Source organism: Filicampus tigris, chromosome 6, assembly GCF_054856515.1.
Source record: "Filicampus tigris isolate MCC_2025a chromosome 6, RoL_Ftig_1.0, whole genome shotgun sequence".
Lineage (NCBI taxonomy): Eukaryota > Metazoa > Chordata > Actinopteri > Syngnathiformes > Syngnathidae > Filicampus > Filicampus tigris.
Window position 1 is genome coordinate 23,001,137 of NC_141222.1, and position 24,378 is coordinate 23,025,514.

At 44.0% G+C, this 24,378-nt stretch overlaps 1 protein-coding gene across 5 annotated transcripts in view; it reads left to right on the forward strand.

Annotated features, from left to right (window-relative positions):
- The window catches only part of nfixa (nuclear factor I/Xa), a 177,179-nt gene that overhangs the window by 142,256 nt on the left and 10,545 nt on the right, over nt 1-24,378 (forward strand). For all 5 annotated transcript variants that reach the window (XM_086034392.1, XM_086034393.1, XM_086034394.1 and 2 more), the window contains 10 exons: nt 1,717-1,779; nt 2,456-2,530; nt 3,051-3,174; nt 4,963-4,998; nt 5,279-5,406; nt 7,275-7,349; nt 13,072-13,197; nt 18,299-18,471; nt 21,544-21,691; nt 23,780-23,868. In XM_086034392.1, coding sequence (XP_085890518.1) covers nt 1,717-1,779; nt 2,456-2,530; nt 3,051-3,174; nt 4,963-4,998; nt 5,279-5,406; nt 7,275-7,349; nt 13,072-13,197; nt 18,299-18,471; nt 21,544-21,691; nt 23,780-23,868 — 1,037 coding nt within the window. The remainder of the gene's footprint in view (nt 1-1,716; nt 1,780-2,455; nt 2,531-3,050; nt 3,175-4,962; nt 4,999-5,278; nt 5,407-7,274; nt 7,350-13,071; nt 13,198-18,298; nt 18,472-21,543; nt 21,692-23,779; nt 23,869-24,378) is intronic.

A 24,378-nucleotide genomic window follows, 5' to 3' on the forward strand; every position in this document is an offset into this window, starting at 1 on the left:
TCACCTACAGCCTGCGGATAAACACCTCCTTTAGCTCGCTCGCTAGCAACTTTGGTCCGAATTGATCACCGATAGCGTTCACGCACACGCACAAACTCAGGCGCATGACCTGCGTTTTAGCTTCCTCAGGGATATGTACTCTACTTCTTTTTTCTGATGACTTTTTTTTTTACTGAGACACCTTACATGTGAAAACAGATCTGTACTTTCTACTCCTTACTTTCTCACAATTCTTTCTTGTTACGTTTTTTTGAGATCCACAGATGACGACTCGACAAAATTGTCTTTACAATAATATGCCTATGCACCAACACTAGTCTAAACACGGCATTCTGATTAATATTTCTTTGTGGAATATGAGCTAAGCGGCAAAATCCCACATTTTTAGCCATCTCAGAGGGCGGCCATTTTGTCACTTGCTGTCAACTGAAAATGACATCGCCACCGCTCAGGGCTCAGGTAACAACCAATCACGGCTCAGCTTCAGAAAACAGGTCAGCCATGATTAGATTTTTGCTTTTGTATGTCACATGACCAAACTTAGAAAACAAGTGAGCCGTGATTGGTTCTTACCTGAGCCCTGAGCAACTATGATGTCATTTTCAGTCGACAGCAAGAGGCAAAATGGCCGCCCCCTGAGATGGATAAAAACAGGTGGATTGTGCTGCTAATTCATATTCAAAAAACTTAATATTAACCAGAATGCCATGTTTAGACTAGTGGAGGTGCATAGAACATATTGTCAAGAACATTTTTGAGTTGACTTCAACTTTAAGGTTTTAATTCAGTATTTGTAGCAGGGTACTTTCCACAAGCGTCTGTAGCTGAGTACTTTTGCCACCACTGCATAGTCAAAGTCATAGTCAAAGTGTGAACGCGATCACACACGTGACAAAAACCCGGACAAAACGACGCTCCCTTTTCACACTCCGGACTCGTGTTGCAAAACCTTTTTTTTCCCGCCCGCCCAGCGTCTCCATTCCTAATTTTGTCCCTTTGTTGCCAAGGCCTGCCCGTGCGCGGCTAACCACTCATGTGCGCGAAGCCGATTGCATTCATAGGCCAGTCATAACAGGTGTGCGCAAACGTGCATGTGTACACAGATTAGCGTTGCTTGTCCGCCCCCGTGGGGAATAGTTTTCCTGCGCCTAGAACGCGCTCTGCCTCAAATCCTCGGGCACAGCCAGACTCCCGTGGTCAGCTGTTTTCCAGAGTCTGTTTTTGCGGCGATGAAACAGAAATTAGAGGAAGAAACAGATTGCGAGTGCACATGCTCGTGTGGGTGTGCGTTCATATGCGAGAGAGCGAGAGTGTGTGTGTGTGTGGGTGTATGTGTGTGTGTGTGTGTGTGTGTGTTAGGTGCTCTGTTTATGCAGACTAAATCCCTACCAGCAAGAAGGTATTAAACGGGATTAGGGCACGGGATATGATTGCGTAGTTAGATACTTATTGGCATAACAGCACTCTGTAAATCATCGCACCTTCACTCAGCGGGGAGATGGGAGCAAGCTTTCCGGGATGTCACACTTTATAAAAAAAAAAAAAAAAAAATGCGTGACTTCACTAACACATGTATACCATAACTTAGCACATACTGCAAATTTAGCGCCTCACTTATCACGGTTGGACAGTCGAGTCATGAAAGAAAATGTGTACAAATAATAACCATTTCTCTTCATGTTTCCATTTTTTTTGTTTTTTTTTTGTGTTTTGCAGAATCCGGACAATCAGACAGCTCCAGCCAACAGGGGGACACGGACATTAAACCACCGCCCAATGGTGAGCATACACACTAAGGAACACGACTAATCTCATCTGGAAGCTATTGAGACAAAATCGAGTGCACGGCTTGAGAGTAGGGGTAGCACTAGTTTTGCTAGCTAAAGATGAACAACACTGGCATTGAAACAGCAGTTCAGAACATTCATAGGGATACACACCTAGATGATAGAGGGGATTGTGAACAGTTCCAAATACCAGTCAGTGTTAGCACAAAACTTTCAAGATTGTGCTAATGAACAAAACATATGACAGGAAAAGCCTACCAGAACAGCTGAACTTTGGAAGAGGCACTTTAAATGATGGCAGTTGTGCGCTGACTCCCATTTAATATGAATTTGAATGTCCCCATCGCAACCACATTTTCTCAGTTGTCTATTTTTGTTTATTTTTACATCCACTCTCAAAAAGATTAAAGCAAATATTTCAATTGAGTTGTACTGGTTAGAGGTCACCATAATCAGGTCTCTGTTTTTTTTTTTTTTTTTTGGTGTCACAAAGACCTGCCGTTTTAACTGGGGTCGATACTTTTTACAGCCACTGTCTATTCTGAATATCGCAAATTGCAATCAAACACACGTTGGTTTCCAAATAGTTGTCTCAAAGGTGTGCAAATTTCAGGTATTATTTCCTTTCTTATTTGAATATTTTAATCCAAGTATATTTTGCCCCACAGGACACCTGAGTTTCCAAGACTGCTTTGTCACCTCAGGGGTTTGGAACGTGGCTGAGCTCGTCAGAGTGTCACAGAGTAAGTGAAAAACAAACACGTAAATAGATAAAAAAGAAGGAACAAATAATTTAGCACTTAACAGATTGCTGCCAAATTCCAATTTGGATCCACCCCAACATACACCTACATACCCACCCTCATGCATACGCCGGAATCGTGCCATTAATATTCATCCCTTACTCGCTTAGAAACGTAGGAAATTGTCAAAATATGTCTCGCAATTTTAGAAGAAAGAATCACACCTTTATCTGGAGCCGCACCAAAATGAAATGTGTTTTTCCTTGACCTATGCTCCCCCACTTGAAAAACTAACGTCGATTTTGATGAAATACTATTTGTGTAATCCTGATCATATTCAGTCAGTTAAAACAACATCTCCTTGGCAGAAGTAAAAAAAAAATTTGCACTCCTCACTTCTCCACTCTTTTTTTTTCTCATTGACACACATTTATTAATATCATCACCACCCACATTTGCAATTAAATATATTCCATGTTTGCTTGCTCAGTGTCTTTCTTTTTTCGCCCTGACCCGTTAGCTCCTGTTGCCACGGCGTCAGGTCCGAACTTCTCATTGGCCGACCTGGACAGCAGTCCAAGCTACTACAACATCAACCAGGTGGCCGTTGGGCGACGTTCCCTCACCTCCCCTCCCTCCACCAGGTAAGTGATAAAGAGAGCGTTCCAAATTCCAATGACTAACCCGGAAGTCCCGCCATTAAAATTCTCTTCTTCTGGCCATTTCCTGGACAAGTGTGAAACTATTGTACTCTGGCGCCTTGAGTTGAATTTATTCCTTGACCTCACTATATAATGAGATAATTAAATAAAGTTAAAAATCAAATAAACCGTTTTTTTGTCACACGGTCTCCTTCAATGCACATTGTGCTGTTCATTCTGGCGCGCCTTGGCCACCCGGGGGCAGTATTACAACATACATACCGATATACTGTACTGGAGTCTTAGCTCCTCTCTCGAAAGTCAGTATGACAGCAATCATAGTCTTTCTTCTCAGAGGATAAAGAATATGAGTCTGAGAATATTGGTATAGTTTCTGTCTGCATGTGTTGCTGCACCGTTTGCGTTCTGATATGTATTGCTAAAACGATAACTATGCAAATTGTTGGCCCTCGATAGACTCAAAAGTCAAAGCAAAAAAAATGGCCGATGTATGGCTTGTATCTCAAGGCACCACCGTATAATGTCACAGCATTGACTTTGCATGCTATGGACAACCAAGCATTTACTCCTCTTCTTCGCCCTTCTTCCTTATGAATGTGCTTCTCTTTCTGTGAGATGTTCACCTCTTTTGCTCCATTTCCCCTGCACATTACCTACTCCAGGGATTCTCAGACTTTTTGGGTCCAGGCAGGGACCCCTTACAGAGGAAACATTTTTTCAAGGAGCGCATAATAATCTTACCAATGAAAATAATGTAGCTTAACATACACTAGAAAAAAGAGTCTGTTGGATTTACATTAAAAAAAAATAAAAGTAAATATACGCATTAAAATCAGGTTTCACCAACATTGTGATTTTGTTTCTGGATAACAATTGCATATTTTTTTATATTAAAAAATAAAAGACATCATGTAATGTATTGATTTTCGAGAAAAAAAAAGTAGTGATCTTACAAGAAGAGTAAAAAGTCATCAAGAGAATAAAGTTGTATTTTTCCAAGATGAAGTCATAATATATTAAAGTCAATGTTGTTTCACAAGGGAAAGAAGTGAATTTCAAAAAATGCAATTTTATTCTCACAATATTACCCTCTTTTTTTCTGAAAAAGACACCTATACTCTCTAAAAAAAAAAAAAAAATAGGACTATATTCTCGAGAAAAAAATGAAAAAAGAATATGTAGGTATGCACTTTTTTAAAAATGATACGACCTAATCATTGATGGCAAATTATTCTGCAAAGCCCTGAACCGCAGTTTGAGAACCAGACGTCCACCAATTGCCATTTATGCTTTTCCATTGGCAAGTGTAGGTACCCTCGAATACTAGAAGCCAAAGTTCCAATTGTGAACGAGTGCTGCTCTGTCATTGTTGGAGTAGGTTCTTCATGGCCACCTCACTGTCGTTTTTGAGGCGACATGGCTCGTAATGACAAAAATAAACACACTTGCTAATGTTTGCTTTCCCTGTTGCTGTGCCGTAGCTCCACTTTGTTACGGTTTCTTGCTGCCTTCAACCTCCTCTCGGATAACAATTCCTGAAAGTAAATACAAGAGAGGCTACTTTTCTTCCCTTGTTGTTGTTTGTGTAAAGTTCTGATTGTTGCTGCGAGTTTGTTGTTTTTCCCCCCACTTTCCGAGTTGATACTTTGCAGTGTAAAAGTGTTTTATTTTTTTCTCAATCATCCAATTACCCCCTCTGCTTTTCCTCTTTGTCGTTCTTTAACTTGTCTTCCCTTTCTTCTCGCCTCTTGTCATCTGCCGTCACTTTAGGTCTGAGGTGGAACTGTACGCAAACCTTCCGCGGAGGTAGTTAAAAAAAGCACACAGCTAATGCCGCATTGTACACAAAAAAAAACCACAAACACACTCATGCAGAAAGCTAATCTAACAGTGTATGCCACCACTTTCTAACTGGTCCTTCTGTTTAGTCCTGTGTCATTTGTAATTTGCATACCTTGTCAGTGATTGTGAATCTAAACTTGTCAGGACCTCGATCGGAACATTCACATCGCTACCATATTTTTGTCTCCTTCCAAACATCCTGTCCATGCACCCCCACCCCCACCCCTCCCTCCTCCCTCACCAGCTCCACCAAGAGGAAGTCGTTAGACGACAGTGAGATGGAGAGCCCTACAGATGATGTTTTCTATCCCGGACGCTCGCCCGCCGCCAGCTCATCCCAATCCAGCGCGTGGCCCAATGACATGGATGCAGGTACCACCTCGCCACGCCGCACACGTCCCTCTCCCACGCAGCAAAGCATCACCGGTTTTCCTCACACGACCCCACATAGCCCCACCCCCTCATCCACCATCTCCATGGCCCTCTATCTAACCCCTGCATTTTACTCTGGGGATGTGCACCCTCCACTCCTAACCTTTGTGCATGACAAAATAGAAACTGTGACAACGGAGAAAATACAAATACTTTGACCATCCCTCTCTTACTATAAGGGCTAGAGCACGGGGTGTTCGATACCACTTTTTTTTTTTTCGAACTGTACTGACCGATATGGAGTACTGATACCACTCATCTTTCTGCTATGTAAAATTCAAATTAACATAATGACAAATAATTTCGAGAAAGATTGTTTCGTTCTTCCCGGCGCCCATGATGATTCGCCGATGTGTCAAACCGCCGTAGTAGAGCACCAGCTACTGGCGAGGAGGACTTACTCCGTGTCCGATTTTGTTTGATTTAAGTATCCGTGGCTGGTATCGGCAGCCTTCATTAGTACCCAATACCTTGAAATAAGTATCGGCTCGATAATGATAGATTGGTACTCGCCCATCCCTGGGTGGGACAAAATATCAATATTGCTGTATATGGTAGAGGTATTGCTCATTGTGCAGTATTATTGTGAGTTATTAAAGAGTCAAAAATGGAGCCAAGATTTGCTATGGTTAAAAAAAAAAAAGTGTAATAGTTTTAATTTTGCTGATTGATATATCCAGGTTAAAATCATTTGAGTAAATTTGCCATGCAACTATGCTGAATACAATGTCCAATAGAGAGAATGCCAAAAGTTTGGGATCATTTCACACTTCATTAGGAAGTTAAAGTGCAACAGGTTTCGCAACAGCTTCGATCACCGACACAACCTAATGTTTCTATGTTAGCTCATTTAATATAGCCTACCGTCGCTTTCTCGGAACATATTGCTACGCCATCGCGAGTGGGCAAGGATAAACGCACATGCTGGTGCGCTTTCAATGGCTTTATTGAGCAAACAGTAAGAAAGCAAAAACACATTTCATACACAAGCCGCCGATGGCCACAACTCACGCCTGGTCACGCAACGAGCCAACTCTACGCGACACCCACGTCACTCCCCAGACCAGGCCACACTTTTTAAAGCCATACACACTCAAAGTCACGTCGTACAGTACAACGTGCGGATGTCAACTCCAAGTTGATGAAAACGATTGCCTGCACCTCATATGCGGGTTACGTTTTTATCCAGTTACTTGATTAACCGATAATCGAAAGAATTCTTGATTCTAAAAATGCATGTGCAGCCCTAATAGCTGATCTTATCACATAATCCAAAATGGACTAAAAATCCCAATGTCAACATCGTAGTCCGTTACTTTCCGATTCCCACCCCTGATTCCTGCTTGAATGTAGGAAATTGAACATTTTCTCAAAAGTAAAAACCTTTTTCAAAAATCATGTAAACCGAGGAAAGTTTCAAACAAGGAAGGTTTATTGTGGAAATAAACCACTACAACCTCCAGTTTGTTGCACCCATTCCGCAACCTTTTGTGCTCCATGAATGGTGATAAATAGCTGCAGATCATCAAAATGTTCCAATGAATGATTTTGAATAACGGGCCTGATTGAAAGCTGTAAATTAATGTCACCCTTGTTTTGACAGCAACCGCGATCCACCCCCCCCCCACCGCCCCACAATCCAGTAAAGTCGCTACCCCTCTTGATAACTTCTGACATAAGTACATGTTCATGATCACAAGCCATGAAACATAATGCTCAGTCTTAACCCCTCTCCACTTTCCCCCCCTCATCTCTCTCTCTCTCTCTCTCTCTCTCTCATTGTTAACAATACCCTTCTCCACTTTCAGTGCAGCACCATTTGGCCAGTGTGCAGGAGAGGAAGATAAAACATGAAAACGAAGGCGTGCAGTTTCCTTACCATGGTTAGAACAACATTGATTACACTTACATATTTGATGTTTATTGGCGCACTCATTTCTCTGTGTATATATATATTGTATGTTTGTATATATGTAAGGTCAACGAAAGGGGAAAAAAAAAAAAGAGTATTATTCTAAATTATGGATATTAGATTATATCCCGCTGACGATGTATTATTATTATTTATTTTTTTTCCCTCCCATTTTCTCTGTGGTTAAGTGGCGGGATTTTCCAGGATTATCCGCTTAAAGTTTTACATTCTTTCTCACACATCCACAGCTCACTTCCATTCCCCGGCTTTCCCTGCAAAGTCCCGCCTGGCCTCGCAGTGCCATTTTAACCAACAGATGTCACCATGCATAAAAACACCAGTAAACACACACGCGCACACACACCCCCACACACACACAAACACACACGCATAGGCTGGAACGCGCCGAGCGACTCTGCCATGTATAAAGAGACCTCCACAGGTCCCGCGTCTTCTCGGGCACGCGCGCCTGCACAGATGCCCCTTCCGCCGCTCGCCCACTTTACACCCCCTCCGTAGGCAGACGTTCACACATCGAAACGCCCATGCTTACCATGCTCCCCGCCCCTGCAGGTGTTCAGGTGCCCGCCTTGCCTTCACCTCTCTGTCTGGCCGTGCCTCCCCTGGCTTAGAAATCCCTCATTAAGACGCTCAGCGTCTGCGGATCGGAGGTGTAAAGCCCTTCCTCCTGCTTCCTTGCACTCCCCTTCCAGCCTCCATCGCGGGTCTCCCTTCTGCCTAATTGAAAACGTGTACAGCGGGGAGGACTCGGGGGAGGGACGTAGCCAAAAGCGATGGTTAGGTTTATGACTGGAGCCTCAGCGGCTGCTGCGATGCTCCTGCTCCACTTAGCTGTAGATGTAATTAAGAGACCGCTCATCGGGGCCGCAGCAGCATGTTGCCGCGCGTCTTTGCGCTCCAGAGCATCACCTCCCATCAATTTCCTACTTCTCGCTCGCGATGGTCTGCCTCTCTCTCGTCTGCGTATCGCCTGCCGGTCTCCAGAGTGGAGAACGCTCCCTTGTGCGCCTCCTTAATGAGTCTGCAGAACAGAGATGAGGGAGCCACTTACCGTACTGTATTTCCTTAAATAAATGTACGCGTCACGTCCATCATCCGGAGCAGTATAACATAGCGAAAAACATTTAGAAGGGGAAAATCAACCCAAACTTTTTTTTTTTTTTTTCAAGAGTATGTTCCCAGCAGGCCCACTAGTTGAAACACGGCATTCTGATTAATGTGTTCCACATATTTTTTGGCCATCTCAGGGGGCGGCCATTTTGTTACTTGCTGTCAGCTGAAAATGACAACCAAATCATGGCTCAGCTTTAGAAAACGGGTGAGCCGTGATTGGCTGTTACCTGAGCCCTGAGCAGTTGCGATGTCATTTTCAGTCGACAGAAAGTGGCAAAATGGCCGCCCCTTGAGATGGACAAAAACGGGTGGATTGTACTGCTTAACTCATATTTAACAAACAAGCATTATTATTTGAGGCTGCATAGAGCATATTCTTGCGAAGAAAAATGTTCGGCTGACTTCCCCTTTAAAACTACTCAGAATTACGCGGATTGCTCTGTGTTTATTTTGCGCGTGAACGTTGTCCGTAAACAAGTATTGCGCTGACCAACCAATCAGACAACAGTTAAATGCCGACTTCATTGAGCGCCACCACACTGTCCCCGTGGGGACGAATTGGAAATCTAATTGGTTCAAGAAGCATTCCCTCTGGCAACATAGTTTAAGTTACATCGGCCAGCACTATTGATTTTACAGTAAGGCCATGTGCAGATTAGATTAAAATGGCAGCAGATAGAGGCTGAAATCTAATTGGACAAAAAAATCTAACATACATGTACTGGAAGCCGTGCGGCCTAGAGCAAAAAATTAATAAATTAAGAATTGACTGTTGGGAATGAATTCACAAAATTTTTTGGAGCAAATATTAGAATTTAGGTTGATTGACTACCACTGATAAAAAAAATATATATATTTTTTTTAAATGACAACAAGGAAAGATTGAGGGTGCGGTACACAAAGGGAGAATCATTCTAGACAATGTGCAATTTTGGAACAGAGTGTATCCGATTTTCCGAAGGATCCCACCTGCCAAATGCTATCTCATTTGGGAATTCTTGTCCAGGTGGGGGTATGTAAACACATTCACACGCACGCACACACACACACCATGTGCTCGCTTAGGAGAAGGAAAAACAACACCACCACTCGTAGAACAGGTGTGCCTCGGTGTGCGTCCACTTGCAGCGCTTTTCCTTCCTCCCTCAACCAATACAGCGCACACATCCATCAGGCGCATCCGTACACTGTCACATTCAGATACACGCCATAGATTTCCCCGCACAGACACGCGCTCGTACAGCTGAAGCTAGGGTCCCAGATGGCGAATGACTGTGTGGATAGCCTTGGGATCCGTGAGGATGCCGGAGACATCTGCTCCACATGGGCTCAAGGAGGGAGGCGAGGGGAGGAGGGGGGAGGGTGGGGGGTGTAAGGCAGGCAAAACAACCATGATTTCATATTAGCTCCAAATGATTGTTGAATAAATCAAACGCCCGGGTGGGCTTCCCCCGCTGCTTCAGCGATGTGTCAGGCCCTGAAAGTTCGAATTCCCTGGCTTTGTTTGACTTGTCCAAACCAAGTGTCATTTATTTTATTTTTTTTTTTTTTTCCTCCCCCCTTCAAAATTATGTGTACGTGAGTGTATCTGTGCGCTTCAGAGGCGCATCTGGTGGCAGGCCTGTTAGTGCAGAGAGACAGAAGGGTCATCAGGGGAGCGCTTGATTAGTTGCCAGTGGAACGCCAAAGCTTGCCAGGAGAGAACGAGTGCAGTTGTGGCACAAGCGCACATGTGAACCAGATTGGCAGACGCCTTCGTCTCTGAAGTGCTGAGACATTTTCTTTTACATCCTCCCGATGGTAGCGTTGGCGTTTTAAGGGCCCAGATGTCTGTCGTCAGCGGATTCCCCATCTTCCTTAGGAGGATTTTCGGTCGTCAGCTTCATTCGACGCTAAAGCGCATACATGCTGATCAACATTCTTTCGAATCTCGCATTCCCCTTTTTTTCCCCTCGCGACCAAGGTGTCGAAACAATCGCTAGTCAAGTTGTCATTTTTGGTCGTTAGCTTCATTGACATATTGTTCTTTCAAATCTCAGTCGCCACATTAATCGCACACAGATTTGCGGTTCGGTATTCATAAATTTGCATATTCCCTTTCTTCCAGTGGAGCCTCTCCTAGTTATTGACGGAAAAACTCACGTTTTTGTGCACTTTATAAATTTACTTAAGATGCTGCCAAAGCCCTAACTCGGAAATTGGTGTCAGGGAGGTGCAGTGGTGCCTTCAGATACAAGTGACCCAATTTATGAGCTTTTCGAGATTCGAGCTGTTTATTGACACTTGCAGTCGCAGTTTACTGTCAAAACAAAACAAAGATAATTACACTGTTTGTATTCAAAACCGCCACATATGTTTGCATTACGTAAGTCCGTTTCACTTAATGCTGAGAAACATTGCAAAATGCCGTCAAGGGCTAAGAAATAGCATCAGTGTCACAGTGTCATAACATTTCAAGCAATGAATATTTGAACAAAAATGGTGCAGCAGCACAACTAAAAAGACAATATAACAATACACACAGTCATATATTTTTTGTCTTGTCCAAAAACGACTGCCCGGTAATATAACTGCAGCTTAGTGAGAACCATATTGATGTAAATATTAAATTGTCGGTAATATACTGCGCCCAGGTGGCCAAGGTGCACACACCAACACAATGTCCACTGAAGCAAAAAAAAAGGAAAAATTGTTCAATTCTCTTGTATCTCAAGGCACCCCTGCATGGTGAAGTGATACATCTTGACTGAGAGGGCAACGAAGAGCTTAGTTCAGCCTGGGTTGTTTCGGAGAGTCTCGGCATAATGCGAATGCCCACTTCCCGTGCCTCTTTTTTTAAATCAAATAATATGTAAGAAATGTATCTGTAAGAAAAATGAGTTCGAAATTACAGTACAGTACAGTAGTGGGAGGGGAGACATTTTTTATTTATGTTTTGTTATTCGCGGCAGGGCTCGGAGCCCGCGCTGATAGCAGAGGTTTACTGTACTAACTGTTGGTGTCAGAAGCGGGATCCGAGGTTGTCTTCCTGGTCTAGTCGTCATTTCTGGTTGGTTCAGACACTTGTGCTGTGGGTACCGCTAAATGCCTTTACAAATCTCAGTCATTCCCCGGCTTTTTTTTTTTTTTCCCAATTTACACTCGAGTGTCATAGAAATCACTACTGACTGTTGGTGTCAGAAGCTGGATCCGAGGTCGTCTTCATGCTTGGAATGTATCTGACGGCACAATACTCCCACATACTCCTGTTACAGTTGGGGTGGGGGAAGGGGGTTTTGGGGGGGGGGAATATATGTCTGCCGAAGACATAAATGGTTCACACATATTCACTCCCACCTGCTTGAGACTTAACTCTTTCACACCAGGAGGGAAGGTTTTTTTTGCACGCCCCCACGCCTACCATCCACTTTCACACGTCTCCAGCTGGAGGAGGAATCTTATTTAATGCCCTGTTTGATGCGGAGCAGCCACAAAAATAGACTACAAAACCGGAGCCGGGAAAAAAAAAAAAAGTTTTCAAGACGAAACATTATCATATCACTCAGTCGTCAGGAAGATTAGAAGAAACCCCACAATGCAAGAAACTGCTTTTTTTTTTTTTTTTGCTCCTTTTTTTTTTTCCTGCTCTGTTACATGTGCGCGCGCCAGATAATAAGCATACGTAAACATCTTATGACATCCCGATTTCATACATGTCGTCAGAGCAACGCATGGAAAAACAAAACGCTGCTGCATTTCTCACAGGTTCTGCTTTGCTCTCTCACTCGCTTCGCTCCCTCGCATATTTTCATGTCTCCCACGTGCTTGTCGCCTCCCGCCGTCTCCTCTGTCCGTCTGCTTGTCTTTCGCACTCAGCAGCTGCCGCGTCCATACTGTACAGTTTGTGCTATTTCTGAATGAAGCCCTCTTCTCGTGCAGCCAGCCTGTGGGCCTGGCAGCGGCCAAAACCGCAACTAGCTGACTGTGGCTGTAACGGTGGCCGCGTTTGGTGCTGGCACCTGAAAAAGACAGAGAAAAGCCAAAGAAGAAGAAAGGAGACAGAGAAAACATACAGTGGCACAGTTAGAGGTTATTATTGCTACAGATGTGCCTTGGCTCTCAAACAAAGGCTAGTTTGATATTGGCTTCAGTTATTTCCCCCCCCCCCCATTTTTTTTTTTTTCCCTTTTGAAGACATGCTTGTAAAATACTGCCCGGCCCATTACTTCAAAGTTGGGAGCTGGGAATCCTCTATCGAAATGAATTATTGCAGCAGCAGGAATCACAAAAGAACTCTGATCTTTTTTTTTTTTTTTTTTCCATATATTTGTGAATGAGGCAATCAGGGCAGCATTGAGTCTTCTGATTGGCTCTTTGAAATCAATGGGTGTGAATTACAAACATCCGTCACCCCAAATCAAGTCCCCTTTTATGATGATGTGCCATAGTCCAAAAAAAAAAAAAAAAAAAGAACAAATTGTTGATTAAAACTACCTCTCTTTCCCCTCCCCACTCTGCTCCCCACTTTTTTTTTGCTGATCCCATATTTTTTTTTATTTTTATTTTTTATTTTTTACCAGGACTGTCCTCGCCTAGTTCACTTAAGAAGCCGGGGAAGTTTGATTTCAACGCCCTGTCTTCCCAGAGGTCCCCCCGCATGGCGTTCACACACCACCCGCTGCCCGTGCTGGCAGGAGTGAGACCAGGTGAGAGAGCCCTGCCACAAGTTCGGAAACCTCCCCGCCCCCACTCCCCTCCCTCATATTCCAGTCTGAAAAAGAGAGAGAAGGAAAGGGAGATTGTAGCCCAAAACCGAAGGAATTCCACAAAAACCTTCCAATCCCGCAGTTGCAACTGCTGAGTTTTCACATGTTCAGTGTTACTGCTATACCATCATGGCTGGCCTAAGTTTTTCTCTCTCTCTCTTTCAGTCTATCTTTATCCATACATTTGTTGTTGTTGTTTTTTTTTGTTTTTTTTAACATCACCGTTGTGCTTGTTTGTTTTAATACTGTCATTGCATGGTACCATTGCTGCATCCATGCCTTTGCCTCTGTGCTTATTAATCCAATTAGCACCATTGAATTTCATGTTTGGATTGTGATTTTAGTGGTCTGTGTGGCATATGAGTTTTTATGTACTGGGTCCATGCACCACCTTTCTACAAAGTTCTGTGGAAATAGGTTTTGTAAATTTTGTTTTAGTCATGCCAACTGTATGTATTCGAGTTAGAGCTGAACAATTAATCAAATTCAAATGGAGATCGTAATGTAGTAGTCTGCAATTTGGAAAAATAAAGTGCTTCATATATATATATATATATATATATATATATATATATATACACACACAGTATATATGTATATATATATATATATATATATATGTATATATATATATATATATTACATATTTCTTTGTGAGAACATGAAAAGTTTAAGTAATAAAGCTACAGATTTGTTTGCATTATTGTTGTAATCTGATTTACGGTTTACTGGCTTATGTGTACGCCACACAGCAGAAGTCTACCCAATCATATTTTTTTCAAGAATATGTTCCCACCAGGCCCACTAGTTGAAACAGGGCATTCTGATTAATTTTGCGTTTGTGGAATATGAATTAAGCAGCAAAATGCACTCATTTTTAGCCATCTCCGGGGGCGGCCATTTTGTGTTTTGTCGACTGAAAATGACATCACAACTGCTCACAACGACCAATCACGGCTCCGATTCAGAAAACAGGTCAGCCGTGATTGGTCGTTGTGAGCAGTTGTGATGTCATTTTCAATCGACAGAAGACAAAACGGCCACCCCCAGAGATGGCTAAAAATTAGTGCATTTTGCTGCTTAATTCATATTCCACAAACGCAAAATTAATCAGAATGCCGTGTTTGAACTAGTGGGGCTGCTGGGAACATATTCTTGAAAAAAATATGTTTGGCTTGGCTTCCGCTTTAAGATTAATTCATGGTTCATTTTTTTCTTTACTTCAGCCTCACCTAAAAAACCAAAACATTTATGTACAAAGTATGATGAATCTAAATATAGTAGAAATGTATTGCTTGTGTTTGTTGAAAAACATGGGAGCATATTATATTGCAATCACAATATTAAAGTGAGAAAAAATTGCAATAAGATTTTTTTATTTTTTATTTAATTGTTCAGCCCTAGTTCCACTACACTTTTTCACCATGCGTTAACGACGGTTTCGGACAAGGTCGTTAAGGCAACAAAACTAATTGCTACCTAAGATTTATGCACCGCGCTGTAAAAAGAAGATATTTTGAGACAAAACGTCTCAAATGTAAATCAAAGCCGGCCCTCTCTTTCCACTCGACATGTTCAGTTTTGTCCTTGTTTCTAGTTTTAATGAGAGCATATTTTCACAGAACGGCACAGATTCCTTTAGTGTGTTTCCAGTGACGTCTTTTGATTGAGGCACAAAGGGCAAATTGTCCTCGGAGCATTTTGCTCCAATAGCATATCCTACAAGGTTTCTCCATCTCCGCTCTGAGAATTCCCAACGTCCTTCCAATGTGAACTTTGCCAACAAGTCCCCGAAGGCTGGCGGGCTCACTTTTCAAAGGCATAAATACGTCCTCCGCTCTCATTCCATTTGACTCTCAAAGGGAACGGCTTGGTCCGCGGCCAAACCGCACCTACCATGTAAAGGTCATTTGCACTCAATGCCCTCGTGTTGAAGCGTATTGAATTTTACTTTCAGCTCTCCCCAAGGTATATTTAGAATGTATACTCAAGGACGTGCCTTCAACCACTAAGCATGTTTTTTGCTCAAGAGTCCAAGAAATTAAACGTTGCATTTTAATTGAGTTCCAAATGAGTTGAAGCAACTGTGTATCTGGACTGTTAGCTGAGTGGTTTTGGCGTAATAGAGAGGCTGTAATGAGGCAGTGTTTTGAGCTCGTGTTGGTTTGCGCACACACACCCACGTGTGTGCATGTGTAAATTTACACTCTTGTCTGCGCTACAATGGCTGCGGTCCAAATGGAATGTCCCTTAGAGGCCTCGCTTCTATAAAGTGCCTGGAGGAAGACAGGAGAGTGGAGTGAAAAGAAAGATGTGAATACACAGAGAGATGCTATTCGTAACCAAGGCCCACCTTGGACGCGGCGAAACGGTTCGCTCCTCTTGTGTAGGTCTAGCGTGAGAGTGTTCACAGCTAAGTGCTGGATTGTTTACGTCCCGTTGTTGGCGCTGGACGCGCGTGGAGCGATGCCAGGCAGACTGCCGTCTGATTACGCTCGTCTGGAGAGACCGCCATTGTGGCTGCGATTACGCACGCGCAACCGATGCGCGAGAACCCAGCATTTAAGCCCTGTGCTATCTCGGGCATAGAAAAATCGGAGGTGGACAAAGTACGCACACTCTGTGCTTAAGTAGAAGTAGAGATGCTTGTGTTGAAAAGAAATACTTTGTAAAAAAAAAAATAAAAATAAGCAGATGTATGGATTCAACACATTTATTTATGTAAAAGTTAAAAAAAAAAAGTACTGGCTCTTCAATTTAATTTTTTTGTGGGGGGTGAGTAAAACAAGTGCGTCACTGGGCATGAGTTGCCCCTCCCCCACTATATAAGAACTCGAGCTGTAACGTCGTTACTTTTATTTTTAATAAACATTACGTTTATTTTTTATATTTATTCAGTTTTGAGAGTGAGTCCCCTAATGTGATTTTACATCACGTCAGCTACCATCTTTTTCATGGTCAATGTATCCTGCCTTCTACATTAATCCCCCCTCCACCGGGGGGCTTCCGTTCCAGTCAAATCCGCAATACAGAAATACCCTATTGAAATACACTCTAGGTATGTTTTTATAGCATGTGACTCTTCATTTTTTTAAAAAAGGTTTTTAAACATACTTTAAAAAAAATACGCATATAAAAACATACGTTGACGAGAGCAATGGTAATGGATAATACAAAAATATTATACGGTGTAACAGTGTGTGTTTACAGTAAACAATTCTGTTTTTTCCAAGTGAACAAACTTCTTCACAAGAATATGTTCTGTGCAGCCCCACTAGTGGAACATTCTGATTGATATTGTGTTTGTCTAATATGAGTTAAGTAGTAAAATCCACTCGTTTTTGTCCATCTCAGGGGCGACCATTTTGTCACTTGCTGTCAACTGAAAATGACATCACAGCTGCTCAGGTAACAACCAAGCATGGCTCAGCTTCAGAAAACAGGTGAGCCGTGATTGGTTGTGACCTGAGTCCTGAACAACTGTGATGTCATTTTTAGTCGGCACCAAGTGACAAAATAGCTGCTCCCTGAGATGGCTAAAAACGGGTGGATTTAACTGCTTAACTCATATTCCACAAACGCAATATTAATCAGAATGCCGTGTTTAAACTAGTGGAGGCGCTTAGAACATATCATTGTATAGAAAATTGTTGGTTTGTCTTCCCCTTTGAGGGTAAAAAGCAGGATTGCAGTAGATTTCGTTCAAGAATTTTCAACAAAAACTTGGCTGTGCTGAAATACTTCCTGTTTTCGTTCTTTGAAATTTACGGTCTCAAATAGTGTGCCGCCATCTAGAGGCCGACAGTGGATTTACATGAACTGTAAACCAGTTAGACTAAATTAGAAATATTAAATGTATGGGGAAAAAAATCTGTAAAATAGCGGAACCTCAAACCTGCAGTGGAGGTGGTTTACTTTCCAATCAATTAATCAACATCCCATCCGCGTTTGACTTAACCTTTCTCCATTTACACCCTTTTTCCGTCACGTCTTCATCCGCAGAGGCTGAAAATGGCAACGAGCTTATTTTGACTAAGGAGTAGAAAGTACAGATATCCAATTTCAAATGTAGGGGTGAAGGTTAAAAAGTCATAAGAAAAATAAATACTCAAGTAAAGTGCCTGAAAAATCGACTAAACTCCACTCACAGAGTGTTTGTACTTTGTTTCTTCCCACCACTGAGAAAAGCCGACAAAGGCAGAAAGTTTGACCAAATTGCGCTGTCGCCCTTTGTGAGTTGCGACACACAAGAGACAGGAGGTGACAGACACAATCGCAGATGCTTGTTTGCCAGGCTCCCCTCACCTAGCAGCTTGTCGCTCTTGTTCACCGTGCCAAATTGCAAACGCCATAGAACTGCAGCCGACCAGACAGACAGTAGAGGCTAGTGTGCGCCTGTGTGCGTGCGTGCGTGCGTGCGTGCGTGTGTGCGTGGCTGGCTGGTTGACGGATGTCTCCAGGAGGTGTTTTGTGGTCATTTGGGAGCGGAGGGGAGATCCTCTGACAAGCTCCAAGCTACGGCGCAGAACCGCACAGCGAGGCTACGCCGCTGATTGATTACACCTCACTGACAACCAATCAAAAAGTGGGGGTGTAAAAAAAAAAAAAAAAAAAAAATCAGAGCGTGTGTTTGTATGCGGCTCTTTCCTACCTCTGCGGTTTTGTGAGGCAGCAGAAGGTGCAAAAATATACAAACGTACAGTGACGGAGGAAAGTGTGTTTGCTTAGTTGGCTGATGTCTAAAGTGAACGGGGCCAGATGTTGCACAATAGCCTACCGCAGTAGAACGTCACAGCTATTTTCTGTGTCAGGACAATTATAGGCCTGAGCGGCAAAATTATACATAATGGCCGCAGCTTAGTTCAAGCATATGTCTTATTATAGGTCAGCGCGGAATATACGGTACTATATGTTGTTTCTGCGCAATGTGCTGTATGTTTATTATCTCTGCCGAAACAATAGAATGCCTCATTGTCGTTCGAATTAACTTTTGCTGATCTTTTTCATCCTGTTCCTGTCCGCTTCCTGGCCGTCTCCGCAGGGAGCCCCCGTGCCTCAGCCTCAGCCCTGCACTTCCCCTCTTCCTCAATCATCCAGCAATCCAGCCCTTATTTCACCCACCCCACCATACGCTACCACCACCACCACCAGGACCCGCTTAAGGAGTTTGTGCAGTTTGTGTGCACCGACGGCACAGGACAGCCGAGCGCACAGGTAAGTGACGGAGGAGGGCGGCATGCGTATAAGCGACAAGAGGAAGGGGCTAGCGCTGAGGTGAAACTATGGAAAAGGGGAAGTGGGTTCAATATTATGTCGTAAGCCTTGTTATGTCAAATGGTGCGTAGCACAAAATTAGGGTAGGACTACTTTTTTTTTTTAAATATAACTTTATGAGTATGTGACAACAGCATTTTGGAGCTGAAAGATGTGAAAATGGGTGTCAAATTTGATTTTTTTTTTTTTTTAAGAAAAAACATTTAACCTTCCATGTAAACTGGAAATAAATGGAGCACATACACATTTAACTCATTGACTGCCAGACATTTTCAGAACTTCTTTTACCGTAACGTTTGAAAAAAAATTGGGAAAAAAAAATATAAATAAATTCGTGGGACTGTGAAAAGACGAGTAAATTCGTCAATGGCAGTGAACGAGTTCAAAGGGAAAAAAGGAGCGCGCCGCTCGGCTGTGGCCGGCGGAGGCACTGATGATGCGGTCCCAACGACTTTGCTGTCAAAAGAAGTGCAACATGGCGTCAGCTATGGAATGTTGCGCTACGACCACACAGACCTCCACTGTGGCACAACCTCTCCAGGCAGCAATGTTGTGCTTAATGTAACCCTGGCATGAAAACAAAAAAATCACTCATCTCATGAAAAATATTTCAAAAGAGTACAAGGGAGTGATTGATTGTTAGCCAGTCAAGGAAATATAACAAATTTAGCTGCCCAATTGGGTTTTCTTTACATTACCAACTACTACATATTAGTGCAACATACAGTATAGTGTTTTCAGTCTGTATTGCAGGTCATTGTAAAACAGGATTGTGTTTTGACAATGCCCCCCCCCCCATCCCCCCCTCCCACATACCCCCACACACACATATCCACACACCCAAAAAAAATCCAGCTGTAAGGAAAAATACATATGACAAGATATTGCAAGGGAAAGATAAAAAGTGGAACGGCCTACTTTTTGTTTCAACAACAGCCGTGTCCTTAAACCGGATGCCAAAGCTGGTGTTGTGGTCAGAGCCGCTGTGACCCCACTGTGTCATGGGAGGATACAGTAAATGTAGCTCATGCAAAAGAAAAAGATCAGGCTGAGTTAGCAGCAAACCCACAGAGGGGTCAAATTTAACTTTGTTTAGAAGCGCTCCATAAACGGCCATGGAAACACTTGGAAAATTACAGTCGCATTCCAGCTGTCATTCTACGTGAGGCGGCTGGGCTCCGAACAATAAGACTAAATCTCTTGCAGGGAACGTCGTATTTTCCGCACAAAACATGATGCAGGATTAACATTAAGTGCAAAAGCAGCGCTCTTATGTAGCGTCCTTACATGCCCTCTAATATCACTTTTATGAAATTTACAAAGGAGAAATATTTCCAAGGACCCTGAACCACCAACACCAATGAAATTGTAACTATCATTTGCACTCCTAAATTCTATTGCTGTTGTTTTTTTTGTTTTTTTTTTAACATAAATATTCATAACTTGTTCTGCAGAAAGGAACTCGACCAAATTCATTTGAAACAAGTTAAAGTGCCAACATATTTTTTTTTTAAAGAATATGTTCTATGCAAGCCCACTAGTTGAAACAAAGCATTCTGGTAAATATTGCACTTGTGGAATAAGAATTAATCCACTCGTTTTGAGCCATCTCCGGGGGCGGCCATTTTGTCACTTCTGTCGACTGAAAATGACATCACAACTACTCAGGAATCAGGTAATCGCGGTTGACCTGTTTTTTGAAGCTGAGCCATGATTGGTTGTTACCTGAGCCCTGAGTAGTTGTGATGTCATTTTCAGTTGACAGAAGTGACAAAATGGCCGCCCCCAGAGATGTTAAAATCGGGTGGATTAACTCTTATTCCACAAACGCAATATTAATCAGAATGCCTCTTTCACCTAGTGGGCCTGCTGGGAACATAGTCTTGAAAAAATATATTTGGGTTGACTTCAACTTTAAGCAGTAAAAAGCCACTAATTTTTAGCCATCTCAGGGGGCGGCCATTTTGTCACTTTCTCATTCTAGTATAAAAGGATGCTAATTAACGTTAAACACTTGGCTAGTCTTGACATAGTCTTGAAAAAAAGATGTTTCCCTTTAAATATTTAGCCCTCGTTGCTAGCTGTCCTGCCCTCACCAACACCAGGGCTGTGGAGAGCTATTTTCCAAATGCAGCCTTGTCAAATAAGTGATTTTATATTTAGCGACCCATCTAGCGAATACTTGTCAAACTGTGCTCACGATCGCCGATCACGGAGTCAATCGCACTGAACATTGCCAAAGACCCGATTCCCGTTTATGTTTCAAAAGCAGTGATTTATCGTCGTTGGAAAACGTTTGACTCGGGTAATGTGCTTCAAAGCTGCCAATATCTTGCCAAAGACGCCTTGCCTCCTTTGTATAACTGAGAAAGATTGTGGGGAGCTCGAAATGATGCACACGAGGTAGCGGGGCGCGATTGGATCGGTAGGTTTTATTGTCGTGCCGATTACCATGCGTGATTTCAAATGATTTCTTATCGCCATTTAATAAGGGCTCATGGATCCATATTTGAGAACCACTGCTCTAATATACATGCATAAGTAGATGTTGCCTGGACTGTCCACCACTACTGTAAACTTGGCCTTCATGTTTGGACTCCTTTACTTTGCACTATCGACCAAACAGACACATGCACTTCCACAACCTCTGCACGTTTTGACATCACTAATTGATCAAACTGTACCATCGCACCACGACAACACCTTGTCTACTTGAAAAGATGTTCTGCACTTTTTTTTATTTTTTTTTCCTTTTCTTACGTATTCCATTCTTTTTGGCCAGACTGTTTGATCATCTCCCTGTTAGGCAATGTGTGCGTGCGTGTGCGTGTCTCTCCTTGTTGCGCTAGCGTGTAAGGTGCATACTTGTGCGCGTGCGCTGTTGCCATCTCTGGGTCAGCGGGCGCGCGTTGGTCGTCACTTTGGTTGTCGTGTGCCTGGCTCCCCCCTATGTGATGTCGGCCGAGGGTGCGTCCCGTTCCTGCTCACCTTGTTTATATGGTCCGTCTGCAGCCTAATGGAGGTGGCCAGAGCAAAATGCCGGGCTCCTTCCTGCTGCCCCCGCCACCCCCGGTGGCGCGCCCCGTGCCCCTCCCCATGCCCGACTCTAAAACCATCAGCACGCCCACCGACGGTGGACTCAGCTCACCCGCATCTCCGTGTAAGTCACTCCCACTCCCCCTCCGCAAACCCCCTCCCCCCACCCCCACTTACGGCCCCAGTCTCCCCGCAGAAGTATCGTAGACGCCAGTCCAGACCAAATTGTCGTAGTTGCTTTTAGAGAGGCTAGTTGACCTTATTTCCCCCAATTCAAGTGCCATTGGCAACTGGATTTCTACGTAAAAATACCACGTGAATATGCGCATATTCGGGATTACTGCGATGGCTACCGCTGTCGTTTTCCCTAGTCCGACTTGAGCTGCTTCCAGTAGGATGGCTCCAACTCTCAGCAGCCCCTGGAGTTAAACCATTTGAAGGAACCACAGTAGAAGGTCCAAAATTATTAGACGCCACGCCTTCGCCATACCAGAGGTCTTCTTTCCATCACTTCTGTATCCCTTCCTCTCTTTCCCTGGCTCTGAGCTTCAGCTTCTCTTTCTCTGCTCGTGTCTTTGCCTTCATTCCCCCCCCCCCCCCCGTCTTGTATTCGAGCTTCTCTCGCTCTCTAGTGTTGGTTTTCATGCTAGCACCGCAAGAGGCAGTGTGGTCTCCCCCCCTCTTCTCGTCGGCTTTGTCGGGTTGTGTAGTTTGTGGGGAATGGGGCGGGGGGGGGAGGGGGTTGGGGGTGGCAGATCAGTACTGGGCCCCCGTGCACGTCGCTTCTGTAGCCAAAAAAGCTTTTGATCGACACAGGCCCCGCATGTCCGCCCCTTTCTCTCATTTCTTTTTTTTTTTTTTTTTTTTTGCTTTCTTTGCCTTTATTTGATATATTCTCAGTTCTTTTCCCCTTTGTTTCTCCTTTTTTTTTTTTTTTTTTTCCTTTGTAGGGGAACAAAATTAGGGCAGTTGGCGTGGACTCCAAAACAACAACATAAAAAGAAAACTAAAGACCATCGTGCCCCAATTTAGCGCACCCAATCCCCTTGTCACTTTCACACAGATCTCGCAATAATTAAGAAGACCAAACAACGTGGAAATCGCAGCGTATGGAGAGCAACCTAAACACGGATGACGAGGCTCACTCGTACACTTGCCGGAGCAGGGGAGAGGAGTTTTGGAGGTGTTGCTTGGTGGCACCCGCACAGGTGCGGTGAAAGAGTCGGGCCATGGGAGAGGCACTCCAGGAGGGGGGCCGCCGGACGGAGCAACCGGGTCACCTTCTCATCCTGTTTTGTTTTGACTTTCTCTCCTCCTGTCCTGTCATCCTCTCGCCCACCTTCCTCCCGTTCTCCGCTCTCTCCACTTGACACGTCACTTGATTATTTATTTATATTGCCGTATAAATAAATAGCAGCCCCTTTTCACCCTTTTGTCTCTCACTCCGGTGGCTGTTGTCACATTTGGGTTTTCCTTCCGCCTCCGATCCTCCGACATATTCTAACCGCACTTACGACACACACGCCCATCCACTTTCAAAACGCCGCACTCACTGTCTGTCATGCCCCGTCACCGTTAACCCCCCCACCCAGCCACCCGCACCGCCCCCACCCGCCGCCCCCACAACACCCCCCCCCCCTCGAGTCGGTTCCGCTCGGCCACGCTGGAGTCCAGTGAACACAACTGCCCTAAATTTGATCCCGCGACGTCGGCGGCCGGGTGTCGCGCGCTCCTCTTCGAGCCGCTGAATGTAAACGGAGCGTCGGTTGCCACCGGTGATGAATCCGGTTCTTCTGCCGGTCGCCCTATTATTATGTCGACAGTGGGTCCTCAGTGGTTTTGTATGATTACGGGCCCAGGGGCTGCTGAGGATCATTAGTGACTTATTCGAAATAGCTTCCTCATGTTAGCACTCTTCATTACAGACTCGACATCCCCTGTGTAACCACAGATTACATGGCTAAGTGAAGGGAAATAACAATTAAGTTGCCCGCGACACGAACAAATCATCCGTACGACGAGGAGAGCGTCAGTCTCACCGGCCCTTTCTGTCTTTTCCCAATAGTTCATTTGACAGTGATCCATTGCCATGCACTGAACTGACCAAATTTTCTTTCAACTAATGATGATGAGAGCATCAAACTCTAAAGCGTGAGCTCGGTGTGTATGTTTGTGTAAAAGCATGTACACACTTGTCTCTCTCTGTTTGTAGCATACTCCACGCCAGGCTCCACAGCTCCCAACCGGTTTGTCGGCATCGGAACACGGGACAACTTTCTGAATATCCCCCAGCAGACTCAGGTACCCTGCCAGCCTCCCTCGTTCAACTAACACCCACCCGTCCACCTCTGTCGCCTGTGTCTCCTCATCACTCGCATTTCAAGCATGCACACCGTCACTCTTGTGCGTCAGCAAAATGCACCGGCATGGCTTTCGAAGGGGCAAGCGGGCCCCGTTCACAGCGACGAGGATAGCCGTAGTTGTGGGCCAATTCGAGAGGCCGCATTCAAAGGCCGTCGCAGTGGGATTGTTTTTTTTTTTCTTCTTCTTCTTCTTTTCACACTCTTTTTAAAGTGGAAGTCTACGCAAATATTTTTTTTTTTTCAAGAATATGTTCTATGCAGGCTCACTAGTTGAAACAAGGCATTCTGATGAATATTGTGTTGGTGGAATATGAGTTAAGCAGCAAAATACAGCCGTTTTTAGACATCTCAGGGGGGCGGCCATTTTGTCACAGGGCTGAGATAACGACCAATCACAGCTCACCTGTTTTCTGGAGCTGAGCCACGATTGGTCGTTATCTGAGCCCTG